Below are 15,308 nucleotides of genomic sequence, written 5' to 3' on the forward strand. Positions count from 1 at the left end.
TAAGCGCTAAATCATTTTTTTTTTATTTCATTTTTATTATATTATTCTAATGGAAATTAAGAGCTGAATTGTTTTATTTTCCATGGCTTCTAAAAAGGCAGTGATGTCCAGTTGTAGGCCTGCAGCCTGGACATAGCCCTCCAGGGGATTTTTATGGCTCTTTTCAATGACCTCATCATTGGAATATAATCCAATCATCAAACGTGCAGTGTAAGAAAGATTTCTCTTACATGTAAAAACTTGAAAATCATTGTACAGAGGTGTTAAAAATATTCCTTAAAGCAAATGATGCCAAGCCTTTTTTGAAGTCCAGCATTATGGACCAGATTCAAATCCATGAAAAATATTATTTAATGGTTTACCACATGAAAAGACTATTCTAGTAGAGTTCCAGTTTTCCTATAGACTTCAATAGAGTTATCATGTGATACAATGAGATAAGTTTTTCTCATTGAATTGCATCTGGATCTATGGGAAAATCTAAAATTATTTTAGGAGATAAGTCTTTCTCATCTAACTGAATCTGGCCTAAAATGTTAAAAAAGTGCTTTGCAGACATGAAATCAGGTTTGAACTGCACCTCCTAGGGTCCATCAGGGAACCTGATCTTGAGTGCTCTCTCTCACAAGAATTAGTGTGAAGACACAAAGAGCTACTTAGTAGCAGCTACTTATCAAGGCTACTAAATGCCAGAAAATACCCTGCCTTAGGGCTCTGGCACACGGGGAGATTAGTTGCCCGCGACAAATCTGTTCACGGGCGACTAATCTCCCCGATTTGCCATCAGTTGCCATCCCACCGGTGAACATGTAAGTCGCCGGTGGGATGGCACACGCGGCAGCGTGATTTTGGCAAATCTGCGAAAATGCCTCGCGAAGCAACTTCGGCGATTTGGCGAAATCGCCTGCGCAGCGTGTACCATTCCACCGGCGACTTACATGTTCGCCGGTGGGATGGTAGTTCGGGGAGTCTCCCCGTGTGCCAGAGCCCTTAGACAACACAGAGAATTGCCTTTATCAGCATTGTCTATTTTTGTAGCTGTGACAAGTAGCTTGTACTAGTAGCTCTGTGTGTTTTCACCCATGGATGTAGACAATAACAAAAGCAATAGAAATCATATAGGCCTAGTAGTCTGGGACCCCCTCTCATACACTGACAAGCTAATCCCAATCCCTTCGCCTGGCAGTAAGGAGGTTAAATTATCATATGCTTACTATTTTTTTTATTTAATTACCTAATTAGACACTAGCTCATAGCCTATCTGAGAAGCTCTTTCTTTTTTACAGTTATAATATGTAAAATATGTGTTCACCAATGGCTACATTGGTGATGCACTTATGTCACTCCATTATAACTGGGGTTAGGGCAGTGATCCCCAACCAGTGGCTCGTGAGCAACATGTTGCTCCCCAACTCCTTGGATGTTGCTCCCAGTGGCCCCAAAGCAGGTGCTCATTTTTGAATTTGTGGCAAGGAGGCAAGTTTTGGTTGCATAAAAACCCAGTATAAGCCTTCTGTAGGCTGCCAGTCCACATAGGGGCTATTAAGTAGCCAATTATAGCTCTTATTGGCACCCCCAGGAACCTTTTTCATGCTTGTGTTGCTCCCCAACACTTTTTCAATTTAAATGTTGCTCACGGGTATAAAAGGTTGGGGATCCCTGGGTTAGGGGATTGCAATAGTATCAGTAGTAAATAATATATTTAGATCATTGCCATCACAAGACGCAGGGCAGCAGCTATTTTTTGTTAAATGGCAATATAAGATGGAATCCTGCAAAATACAATAAAGTAATAATGAGGTCTGGAGAAATACAGAAGCAAAATATAATACATAAGTGAGATTGTTTGTACATGCTTATGATTTATACACACAGCCAGAGCGTTTGGTGCATAAAAATAAGGAAAATGAAGTTAATTGGAAGAAAGTATTCTTATATTCCTTAACAACATCTCTATTTCAAAACCATGGTTACAGTCACCACGGCAGCTTAAAGAGAAGAGAGGCTGAATCCATGGAAACAGTTACCATGACAAAGATTGCTGCAATATCTTTGCCATGTACATAGTTACATAATCATGAGTGCATGTACCTCCATTGTTGATGGCTAAGCTATCTGATCTTCTTCTTTACCAGTAACCTCCACTAGGCTGTATACCAGTGCTGTTCTTTAGACTATTAAAAACATTCACATCTCATGTCAATTGGACAACAAGTGCTTTGTTTTTCTTGTTTAAATCAATAAAAAAAAATTGGTTTTGAGTTTTTAAATGAATATCTAAATTAAATTGTGTAGGCTTCCATCTCTCCATTATACACATCGTTATTTGGAAGTTTCCTGTTCATATTGCCTAGCCATATCCTGCCTTTTAAATGGCTATCCTGCTAGGTTGTCATTGAAAAAGAGTGCTTAGAAGAGCTTTAGGCATGTTGAAGGTGAAGGCTCCTGCGACAGACAAGGGCTACTATTGGTAATCATGCCCATATTCACCCAAACCCCACCCACTCACCAGAAAAACCCCTTCATTTGAATCACACCTTTCCATCTTGAAGCCTCCCCTTTGCCACAGGTATGGTTGCGACTTGGTTGGCATTTCACCTGCCAGCAAGAAGAGAAAATGGGGAGTACTGTAGAAGTAGAGACCTAAAAGCAAGTTAGGTTGTTAGAGTAAGATTGATTAATAAATGAAAATTTATTGTTGGAGAAAAGATTCCTTCCATTTTGTACAAATTAAAAAATATCCTCAAGTTAAAGGAGAAGCAAAAGTCATTTTAGCATTTTACTGTCAATAGATTTGCCATATTATTGCCACCTAGAACACTATATTTATTCTGCAGAAAGCTTTACTATACCTGAGTATGCTCAGAAGCTCCCTGCGTTGAGCAGCTGCCATTTTAGCTTGGTCTCAGTAACTTCATGCTGGAGCTCTAGCCGTTGGTAGCTCAGATCACACATTCTGATGGGAGGGGGTAGTGAATTCTTATGAATTCTTATGGGAGGGGGGAGCAGGAGAGAGCTGCACAGACTCTGGCTGGGAATGAAGGATTTTTTTGAGAGACGAAGTCTGATACCGAAGAACATGTTCCCAAAAAATGAGGCAAGAAATCCTGTGTTTCTTTTGATGGAGGCATTACTGTAAGTGCTGTATTTACATAGACCTTTCTGATAAAGCTTACTTAGTTTGTACCTTTCCTTCTCCTTTAAAGAGACAATAGCTTCTTACCTACTGTTGAGTCATGACCCTAAGATTATACACTCTGTACCTCAGATTTGGTCAGAATCCAAAATCTAAACACCAGTGATATTCTACTTTACATGCTTCTGGTTTTACACTTGTGGATTTCATTTTTTTCAGTTCAGGTAAGCAGACAGTTGGCTTCCTCCTGCCTAGCTGAGCCAACATATGCCAGGGTCAACTCATGTACCATTTGTTACAATCTTTACAGCTCAGGTATTAATTTATAAAGCAGGCAATAAAAGTGAAGGCTCAACCACAAAGTCTACCAGTATACTGTTTTATCACTCATGATTTAGATTTGCACAAATACGAAGCAAATATATTTTCCTGAGCTTGATGTCTGTTGAGTAAGTTGAGTTTTGAATGAATAGTATTTGGGGAGAAATTACAGATGGAAAATACACTTATCTGCAAACAAAATAGCCGTAGTCGGCATGAAACTAAGCTGAAGAATTATTATATTTTATAATATTTATTTAATATGTTAAATTATATATTATAAAACTGAATGGACACAATTTTATGACAATGTAGTGGTGTTAGGATTTGGGTTTCTGACACAAGCCCTAGTTAAAGAACTTGATGCATCAACAAAGAAGCTGTTTCCCTTTCCAGGTCAAAGTGTTTATCTGGTAAATCAGTAGTTGGTCAGGGTTGTCTGCTTCATTTTAAAAAGGGAAGTCATCATGTGCTTTGTCTTTTGGACCCCACTTGCTAGAGGGGGTGGTTGATGCCAGAAGATCCTGAGGTGGAGGTAGAGATAAGTCTCAGTATGAGTAGTCAGTATGAGGTAAGATCTCTAATAGCTTGCTCTACAAGTGGTAGTTTGTAGAGCAGTAGAAAAGATCACCAGCACTCCTGGCTTCTCCAATTAAGGAACCTGGTGCATGGCCTGAGGGAACAGCACCCCATAGTTTGTAGAGCAGTCAGGGGCTCCAACGAGGAGACCAGAAAGGTGAGCATCTCCCCATGGTACTAATTAAAATGCAGAGCCACTGAGCTCCTGCCATCCTTTTTCAATATCACTCTCCTGTTCTCCAGTATTGTAGTCCCCTATTTCCTAACAGTTTTACCAGCATATAACTGGGGGCATCTGCAATTTAAACCATAAACCACCTTTTTTTGCAATTTATACAGTACAGTACAATTTGTACAGTACCACAACTATCAGTAAATGTCTGTACATTTACTCATAAGGGGACATGACAGATGATCACATTTTCCACAAGGATAGCTTCCTCTATTGTTCTAAATTCAACCACAATGTGATAGTTGTTGGTTCCTCAAGTTGGGGCTCTTCTTCCACTCTGGGTTTATTATGAAGCAAACATACAAAATCTTGATCTGTGCATAACATCCTCCAATGCCTTTGCAATATTTTGACAATTGGATTAGCAATTGTAAGATGCCTGTTACCTTTTGTACTAATATGTTGATGTAGAGGTTTGGTCAGTGTTAGAGTTTTAGTAAATGTACCCAATAGCGTTCGTTGGTCTGATTTGAATACATGCTTATCTGCTTTATTTATCCTTGACAGTATAATGACAGTTGCTTTGTGTGCAAATGACTGTGGGGTAATTGTGAGAACCACAACTGCACTGCAACTGCACTTGTAGACAATGTATAATTCGCTCGTCACATTGGGGTTTATAACTACAATGCCATCAAAATCGGCAGTAAAGAATAGAATTGTGGTCCATAATAGCTGCTTGAATATCTGCACATAAAATACAGACAGCCCCTGGTCTGCCCTAAAAGCCCCTTCATAGCTAAATGATCGGTAATTCACTGGGTACAAACATTTTGTTTGCTAGTCTGTTGTATATCTAACTAAAACAGATTTATATTTATTACATCATAACTAAAAAAGCAAAAGCGTTATCCTTCTACAAATTTTGGAAAGTGGATGGACAATGGAACTTGCAAAAGATGTCTTTTTACCCATGCTCTTAATTCTCTCATGGCTATGGTTTTTTTTTTCATAAATGAGAAAAAGCAGGATTGTTTAACATCTATTAGAAAGATTCTTTTTGTTTTCTAATTAACTGCAGGGATGGAAACCCTACAGTACTGTAACAAATACAGCAGCATAAAATAAGTCATTTTTATATGTTTAATTAACATGAATTAAGCCTTTAATTATTAAAATGAGATTATTTAACAGAAAAAAAACTGTGGTAACAGCATCTTTTTTAATTCTCAGAAGTTTTTTTGAGACTTTGTTTTCCTCAGAATTAACTGTGTCTGATATGAGCATAAAAAGAAAAACAAAGGCCAGCAGGGGTCAGCATTCCACCTAGTGAACCTTATCTTTGTACATTATAGTGACATAGTATATAGGTTCTTGCTGTCTGTATTTGAGGAGGTGGGCATTCAGACAAATTACATGTTCATGTCTGATGGAGACAAGCATTCCAAGATCCCTCTGTAAAAATACATATTTGTGGCCAAGTAACCTATCTATCTTAATGGGACAATTCCATTTAGAAAAAAACTTTGTTTCATGTAGGCAATTTTAATTAGTTTTTTTTTTTTTACTTTGACTTATTTCCCTATCTATGCAGCCTTTTCCTTGCTTGAAATGTAAATTGCTGGAATCAATGACAACCAGGGACCAGGAAGCAGATTCATAGTGGTCCATATTACAGGTTTCCACAAGCCCCTAATTTCTCTGTCCTGCTTCATTCTAGTTCTCTGAGTTTTGACATGCTTAGGATTGCCACCCAGCCAGTATTTTACCAGTAAAACACATGCCAAGACTGGGGTCAGTAGCATGACCCACCCCCTTTACATTACAGCCCATCCCCTTTTGTCTCTGCTCCCACTCACTGATAAGCATTTCTGAAAATGTGGCAACCATAGAACTCCTGCTAATGACCTCTGACCTTAAAAAAATTGAGACTACTGTGTATGGGGGCACTGTGTATGGGAGCACTGTGTATGGGGGGTACTGTGTATGGGGGCACTGTGTATGGGGGGCACTGCATATAGGGGGCACTGCGTATGGGGGGCACTTTGATTGGGGTACTGTGTATGGGGGGCACTGTGTATGGGGGAACTGTCTATTGGGGCAATGTGCATTGGGGCACTGGTGTATGGGGCAATTGGGGGCACTTTCTATGGGGGTACTGTGTATGGTGGCACTGTGTATGAGGGTACTGTCTATAGGGGCACTGTGTATGGGGGGTACTGTCTATTGGGCCATTGGGGGCAATGTGTTTGTGGGGTACTGTCTATGGGGGGCACTGTATATGGGGGGTATTGTCCATTGGGCCATTGGCACTGTATATGGGGGGGGGCAAAACCGGTACATAGTTATAACTCACTTATAACTGACTGCCTTCTCTCTGTATTTGTATTTTATATGTAGGAGTTGCTATATTGTTTGGTAGTACAGTATGAGGGTATAGCACATTTTGTGTCTGATCCCACCATTTCAACTATATAAAAGGAGTATTTTTTGAAAAAAATGGGGGTGTGGTAATTGGGGGATGGCCACAAAAGTGGGCGTGGTCAAAAAATTTGCTGCATGAAAGCAAAAAATGATCTGGCTCCTCTCCTACTGCCCTCATCTTTTAAGCTCTAATAGTCTTCCCCTTTCACACCTGCCTTCAGCCAAGGGTAGGGGTGGCTCATCTTTTACATTCTCCCCAGTGAGCTGGTCCAAATGCACTTCCTAGGGAAGTAAAAGGAAGAAGACAGTTTGGTTTGAACATAACAAGGCTGCAAAACTTTCAGACCTGAGCTACAAACACAAAGTTATTTAATAAAAGGTGCAACATTCTTACTTATTACCTCATTTTTTAAACCTAACAAAAAGCAAAGAAAGTAGGGAACAATCAACTTTTTACCAAGTACTTTATGTATGTGTCCAAAATGTAATTTATTTTTAGTTGGATGCACATACATATTATGTTATGTCAATGAATGGACAGAACTGTGTTTTTTACTTTTACTTCAACACTTCTTTCTGTTATACAACAGAACATTTCAGGTATCGATAAGTAACACACAGAAATTACAAAATGGTGGCCTAAGGTAAAAAATATAAAAGGACCATATCTCTTGATATTTATATGACAATTTGATAATCTTATCTAGTATGTCACTGGTTATTAATAATATGGTAAGTTTTTGTTCAGAAGGCATAGACTATTATTGCGTGCAAAGAATTTAGGTTTAGAGGTAGATTGGGGAATTGGTGGCTATAAGTGTGGCCATTCAGTGGCCAGTTAAAGTCTTGCATTGAGGCTGTATATATATGTTTTATTTCTTTGGTGTCCAATGACCCATCTGTCTATGAATGTGTAGTTTGAATCCAGATAACCTGCATACTAAGCAAATATAACTGCAAAGAAATATAAGACTGCAGAAGTACCTACAGTATGTCTGCAGCAATGCAGAGCAGAAAAAGAATGTATTCATGCATCTAATAAAGGCAGTGTCAACTGAGAAGACCCCAAGTACTGTAACTCTTTTTTTGTTAGAGATGACTTAACTATCTCTTTTGTGTGGGATTCTCTGAAATAAACATCTGTTCTGTAGTTACAGTCATGTTTAGTGTTATATACATAAGTGTACTACAACTTATTGATCTTGGGCATCCTGCTGACACCCTAATTTGTGAAGTTGAATGCAAAATTCAAAGTGCAAAAAAACAAAAAAGGCTGCAATTGTGTGTATTCAACTGTGTGCAAATAGCCACAGGGCTCTGCACCCCATTGTGAAATATAATGTTCTTGCCACCTTTTCTGGAACAAAATACCGGCCTTCCTATATTTTTATCTTTCTTTCCTATCCATAACATTGGCATCAAGCACCATTTTTACCAGCTATTCCAGTAAAATACCGGCCAGGTAGCAACCCTACTGATAAAGCACTGACTGGGTCTTGTAGCTCTGTATTGGTAAAGGGTAATTGGGGGAAGGCATGTAAGAGTGCAAGGTAGGGAGTGGCTAGAGGCACAACTTGCCTTAAAGGAAAACTATACCCCCAGAATGAATACTTATCCAACAGATAGTTTATATTATTTTAAGTGTCCTATTAAAGAATCTTGCCAAACTGAAAAATATATATCAGTAAATATTGCCCTTTTAAATCCTTTCCCTTGAGCCACCATTTTGTGATGGGCTGTGTGCTCCCTCAGAGATCACCTGACAGGAAGTGATGCAACTCACCTGTAACAGGAAGTAGTTTGGAAGCAAAAGGCAGAACTCTGTCCATTGACTGGCTGATATGACCAAGCATGTACGTGTGCCTTGGCTTGTTTGTTTGTACTGCGAGTCCTGTGATCCCAGGAGGTGGCCCTTAATTCTTAAAATGGCAATTTTCTATTTAGGATTACCCAATAGCATATACTACTAAAAAAGTATATTTTTATGAAAATGGCTAATTAAGATGAATTTAGATGAAGCAGGGTTTATATATTCGCTAGTTTATGCAATGTATTTTTACAGTGACCTACCTTGTTTGGGGGTATAGTTTTCCTTTAAGGATAGGGCTTGGCTTAAGAGAACACAAGCTCTCTGTAAGTAAGCGCTATGGGACATGCTTTTCCACCCCTTAGTGCTCTTGCATGTGCACCCAGACTTTGCTAATGAGGCCTAATTTGATTTATAAAATTAAAATAAGATAAGGCCAATATAATGTATATGTATAAAGTTATCTCTATGGGAATAGAGTATAACACATGAGTTCTAAATGACAAAAAGAGAACTACAGAAAACACTATTTGGAAAACAACTGTTCATGTTTGCAAACCAGACTGCCTTACTCATTTTATGTAAAATCAGCCAAGATTCTACTTCACTGAGTTATATATTTAAAGGGCAGAAGCAAGGTGTTTTATTTAGAACTGGAAATGTTAACTATCATAAAAAGTCTTTATCTAGATCATGAGGTATCATTAGGTTTTACAGCATGTCAGTATGGCGATGTACTTTAGTACTGTATACTATTGATGATTGTTGTACAGTTTATTGTTGTTATTCAACTATTTTTGATGCATTAGTTTTTCTGCATTACTTTTTCTCTCTTATTTGTGTTGTATAAACAAATTATCAGCCTATTGCATTCTATTATTATTTATAATGCCACATCTACTCTGAATGCCTAAATAACATGGCAGAAAATCTTGAAAATTCTCATTAGTTAGACTAGAAGAACCAGTGCTCACTGCAGACTGGAGCTGTTATAGACTTCTCTGTAGCCAGTGGGTCAATTATGCCTCCTCCTTCCCTGTGGGTAGCCCAGCAACCCCCAGCACATAATTACACACCCATACCAACTACTTCCAAATGCTAACACAGTAGTACAAACCCCTGCCAACTTCACCTCCCACAGGCAGCATAGGGCAGGCAGAGTATGGTATACACAGGCAGCATAGGGCAGGCAGAGTATGGCACACACAGGCAGGGTATGGCAGGCAGAGTATGGCATACACAGGCAGCATTGGGCAGGCAGAGTATGGCACACACAGGCAGGGTAGGGCAGGCAGAGTACGGCACACACAGGCAGCATAGAGCAAGCAGAGTATGGCACACACAGACAGGGCACGGCAGACAGAGTATGGCACATACAAGCAGAGTATGGAACACACAGGCAGGGTAGGGCAGGCAGAGTATGGCACACAGGCAGCATAGAGCAGGCAGAGTATGGCACACACATGCAGGACAGAGCAGGGCAGGAAGAGTATGGCACACACAGGCAACATAGGGCAGGCAGAGTATGGTACACCCAAGCAGCATACGGCAGGCAGAGTATGACACAAACAGGCATTGTGGAGCAGAGCAGGCAGAGTAGGGAAGGAGAGAGGGAAACCTATCATGAATACATAAGTAACTGATCATGACCACTCAAACATGAACAGTTTGTACTGTACTATGTACAATGACACAATGCCGGCACTGATCCTACAGTCTTTCTAAGGTGTGAACACATAAACAATGCGGATACCTACAGTCTGAGTCTTAGGGGTTACAGGTGTAAACAATGCAGGTACGTACAGGTGTGAATAATACAGGTGCTTGTAGATACAATAGTGAACAATACAGGGGTTACAGGTGTAAACAATGCAGGGGCTCACAGCCTAATTCTGAAGTGTGAATAATGCCAGGGTCAGTTAATCTCAGTACTGATACCATTTAAATCTTACACAAAAGTAAGCAGACAGAAGGTCTCCCTTGTGTGGCCCCTGCGGGGCATCCGGCCCGCAGGGCTGCCAGTTGGACATCACTGCTCTAAACACATTTAATTAAGTTACAGCTGAGAATCTATAAAAGGCATTCAATAATTCTAGTAAAGTTAGGTTAAATCCATGTGCTTTTATATGTGTTACCTAAACAAAAGGGGTAACTTACCTACCACAGACATAAAGTGCACCTTTGAACAAAATCGCCTGCAAAGAGCTTTTTCCTCTATAATTTTCCTGATAGTAAGAAAAGTGTTTTAACAAGTCAGCATGCATTTGCTTTAAGCAAATGAATGGCAGGTGTTAGAGCTCAGCAGCAAAGCAGAGCCCTAACACCTCAGCAATGCAAGTTAATAGGTAGATTAATGATTTGCGAAAGAGCTTGATAAATTTGAACCAATCATATATCTTTTTGCAGAGTGGGAACCATGACTACCGCTCTGTAAAATTTACAAATGGTTCATTAATCTGCCTCTCAGTTAATAATTTCTACAAGTTTACACTTAACAATTAACAATGTTTTGCTTTTCTGTACAGAGCCTCACATTGCCTATGCTAAGTGCTAGAGGTGCTTTGTAGCTCTCCTTAAACAAGTATGTTTTTTGAATGTAGGTAATGACTCTGCTGGTAGCTATTTTTCTTGGTGCTGTCCTTCGTAGATTCATTCCTTGCAGCTATTGTGCTAGCCACGTATTTGCTGACATTGGTGGGTGGGATTTTAGCAGACCTCCTTGCCATGAAGGGGGGTATGAGAGCAAGGACTCTCTTCTGTTGCTATAGTAATATTGACAGCGGAACACTAATTTGCACTTATTTTTATATGGCAATATATTATTGTATTATTATATTCTCATAATAATAAAAAATAATGTTTCTGGTTTAATTTCCATTCTTTATTACTGCTCTCTGGTAATTTTATCAACCAATATAGCCAGGACCAGGTAAAAAGAAGAGGGGGGTGGGCACTATTTGATTAAGGGGAATAAAGAAATAATTTCAACCTGCATCCTTACTGCTGTTTTGAACTACAGCACCCAGTATCCCTTCACAGCCAAAGCTCCTCTTGTAAAATATAATGATTCTTCAAGTCACTGAGGAGTTCCATGACAGTATTATAAATATGATAATGGTCATGGAATTCTGAGGTTACTTTTAATAGTCTCATATTTTACAAAAGGGGTACATTATTTATAAAAATACATACATTTTAGTGAGTCATGTGACAGAAATTACATTGATTGTAACTGACGACATCACTAAGCATCATATAAGGATATAATCTACAGCAGGGATCCCCAACCTTTTATACTGATGAGCCACATTTAAATGGAAAAAGTGTTGGTGAGCAACACAAGCATGAAAAATGTTCCTGGAGGTGCTAATAAGAGCTTTAATTGGCTCCTTAATAGCCCCTATGTGGAGTGGCAGCATACAGAAGGCTCTGTTTGGCATTATACTTGGTTTTTGTGCAACCATACTTGCCTCCTAACCAGAAATTCAAAAATAAGCACCTGCTTTGAGGCCACTGGGAGCAACATCCAAGGGGTTGGGGAGCAACATGTTGCCCCTGAACCACTCGTTGGGGATCACTGATCTACAGGGTATGGGTCATGTATATTATATAAAAAGAACAGCGGGGAGTGGATAAAGTGTCTCATAGAGTTGATAGTGTGTAGCCAAAATTTGCTTAGTCCATGCTCATATTTGAAAGCCACGTCCGTTCCTACCCAGACCACTGTTAAATCTACTCACTAGTAACACTTAATCCATGCTTTCCTGTCTTCAACATAAATTCATACAGTGACTCACACACAAAGGTCACAATGCGCATGAAAGGACTCATTACCAGCAACCCCCTCATCACATCTTTGTGATTGTGCTGTATGTTTCCTCGTACTATATCATATGTTGGTCTCAATTATGTTCTATGTGTTAATGTAAATTGTAAAAGAGCTGTAGATATGCACATTCTATACATGCGTATTAGCAAGTGAACCTATTAATGAATGATACTACAGTACTTTCACCATACATATCATTTGTTCTCTATTTTGTACTGCAGTGAACAGAGATGTACTGATTTTTAAAGTGCTATTTCATCCATGCAGCAGCAGAGGGCGCCACATGGAAAGAGGGCACCAGCCTGACCATTGTCCACTACATATTTCCTTACTGGCTCATTTCTTGTAACACGCAAACCTTGCAGAAAAGTGAATAGCATCAGTCAGTGAGTGTGCACTGACAGGAAAGTCTATAAAATTGTGTACTGGAAGCCACCTAAAGTAATATTTCTTAAAAGTATTTTTAACATTTAACATTTATATTATTTAAACACTAACTGTATGCTCACAATCGGAGAGCCTGTGCACAAATGCATAAAAAAACTAAAATACTATTCATGGCATGTTTGCATTCTGCTTTACATGTCTGTGCATATAGTTTTTCTACAGTATAATGCATAATATGTATTCATAATTGTTTTCTAGTCCTTATGTGCTGTTTCTGCATTTTGCCCCAAAACCTGGTCAGTGACCAGGTGCCTCAGGGTTCACTCCCTACATGGTTAAAGTGTGTGCAGCAACTGGCAGCGTGAGTGCTGTTCTGGGGCTAAAAATGATTAGCCACTCGAATTGTAATGGCTTCCTGACATGAAGACTGTGCCTGTTGCTGTGTGCAGGAAAGGGTTAAGTGTAATATTGTGCCCCCTACTTCTATGCATGCACACACCCCTTACAGATCTCTTGCTTCCCTCTTCCTATCCCTGGTACTCACTCTTTCTCTTCATATGTCTCACACGCATTCTCTCTCTCTCTCCCTCTCTCTCCCTCTCTCTCACACACACACACACACATACAGACAGATGCGTGCACATTCACTCTCCTCTTCTGTCTCTATGCTGATTGCCTTACTCTCCCCATCAACAGGAATAACCAGGGAGGGAGCAAGAGACAGAAAGAGACAGGCACATCAGTACAGAGACAAACAAACCTTCAATGAGCTATAAAGATTGCCAGAGAGGTTAGCACATTCCTCACACTCAGTATCCCTGCACACATACACGCCTAATGCCATAAACATCCAGCCACATACATATGCACTCTATATTTCATGTGAATAGCTGCCCCTCAGTACAAAGATGTACAGACATATTCCTATGGATATCTGCCATAGACATATATATTTATAAAGCCACTCGCATTCTGCTCACACAGAAGCTGCAGTTGATGTTATGACAGAGCAAGAAATGCAGCAGCCATGAACCAGATGTGTGCGGAGCCCTGCAGAGCGCTGCAAGGTGAGTGAGCTCCTGTGTTTATATACTGCTAAAGCATATGTATTGGGTGTGTTTGGCCATTTATATTTCCTGTTCAATTCTGTGTGGATTTCACGGCTTCTGGGGGTGATGGTCGTTATAGTCATTTTTTTACAGAGGGTATTTATATTCTGTATATATTTACTGAAGTGTGGCTTATGAAAATAGGAGCAGCATTTTTATAAATATGAATGCTGATGTATAAGTTTGATATTGTGCAGGTTAGTAACTTTGACTAGGACTAGTTACTCCTGACTAAGATTTGTAGCATTTCATCCAGGTATTGCATGCATGTAGATAAATCAGTGCCAACAATACTAGTTTTCTGCTTATTAAATACATGGTATATAAGAAAAATTCTTCATAAGGGTCCTGTACTTTTTTCTAGCACTATGGCATAAAAATTGCATATGCCATTTTACAAAGTGATTTGCCTTTAGTTAATATACAGTATGAGGAGCCTGGCTTGTGACAGTCCTATATTGTCTCTTAGACAGTATCAGGCAGTTGCTGAGCCGGACTGGAGGAGAGTTCCGCCTGCAAAGAGTCCAGCTGGAGACAAGACCCCGGAAACTGGAAGAGAGGATCCTAGTGAGTAGCAAATGTTCCCAGATCCTCCCCTTTCCCTAAGCAGAGCTTGGTGTAAAGGTAGGGCATACAAGAATAGTGCAGGGTCACAAGATGGATACCCCTGATGCCCTGATGAAAGTATTTTGTTTTCTCATTTGGAGGGTCCTGGTATGCCTGTATTTCCTATGTCCACCCTTCTTTGACCCTGGATATAATACAACAACAATGGCATCATAAAGGTGCCCTCCATGTATCCTTATGTCCTTTTGCTCCAGGGCTTTCAGTCATGCGACTTGGCACCCAATCCGATGTTGCCAGTGGGCCTTGATTTACTCTTATATATCATGTTTCATTTTTCCAGGGGGAGGGGAGACTTTAGAGAGGCAGAAAGAGTGATGCCCCAGGTTACAATGTCACAGAAAGCAATTTTATACTGTCAGTAATACATGCTTACCCTAATGTAGCTTTCTTGCTTTCCTTTGGGAAATCTCACGGATACACTTCATTTCTAATATGATGTGGAAAGAACGTAAGCTCCAAGAAAGCGGGGCCTGCTGATTTCATAAATTAATCTTCTCCTGTGCTGTCTAGCTGTTTCCTGTATGGTTAAGCGTTGTGGAACATATTGTGCTATTGGGCAATATTAAAGATACTCCATCCCCAGAGATCAGTCAGTTAATCCTATTATGAGTAATATTTAAAAGTAACTGACTTAATAATATACAGTTCCTATTACAGAACTCAGTCTTGAAAAGTTTGCAGTTCAGAGCTTCCATTTACTTCCTAAGACATTCTGTGCACACCCAGTAATTATCACAAGTGGTAATTAATCCATTACATTTGTGTTTCTATGTAAAGTGTTGGATAATCAGAGAGATAGTTGATAACACTTTCTTTTGGGTGTTATACTTGCCGTGTGATCACAGCATGGTATCTGCTTAAACTACTGTATATAATGAATAAAATAACATAGAGCACTATCCCTGTCCAGCTCACAA

At 39.6% G+C, this 15,308-nt stretch overlaps 1 protein-coding gene across 8 annotated transcripts in view; it reads left to right on the plus strand.

The window, feature by feature from the left end:
- The first annotated feature begins 13,197 nt into the window (after nt 1-13,197).
- The window catches only part of carmil3 (capping protein regulator and myosin 1 linker 3), a 55,797-nt gene continuing 53,686 nt past the window's right edge, over nt 13,198-15,308 (plus strand). For 3 of the 8 annotated variants that reach the window (XM_031895897.1, XM_031895887.1, XM_012956712.3), the window contains exons 1-2: nt 13,200-13,722; nt 14,234-14,331. Coding sequence is in view for 7 of the 8 variants with exons in the window: in XM_031895887.1 (XP_031751747.1) it covers nt 13,683-13,722; nt 14,234-14,331 (138 nt within the window). In the remaining variant the exon portion in view is untranslated. 8 annotated transcript variants of the gene reach the window in all.

The sequence above is a fragment of the Xenopus tropicalis genome, chromosome 1, assembly GCF_000004195.4.
Source record: "Xenopus tropicalis strain Nigerian chromosome 1, UCB_Xtro_10.0, whole genome shotgun sequence".
In the NCBI taxonomy this organism is placed as follows: Eukaryota; Metazoa; Chordata; class Amphibia; order Anura; family Pipidae; genus Xenopus; species Xenopus tropicalis.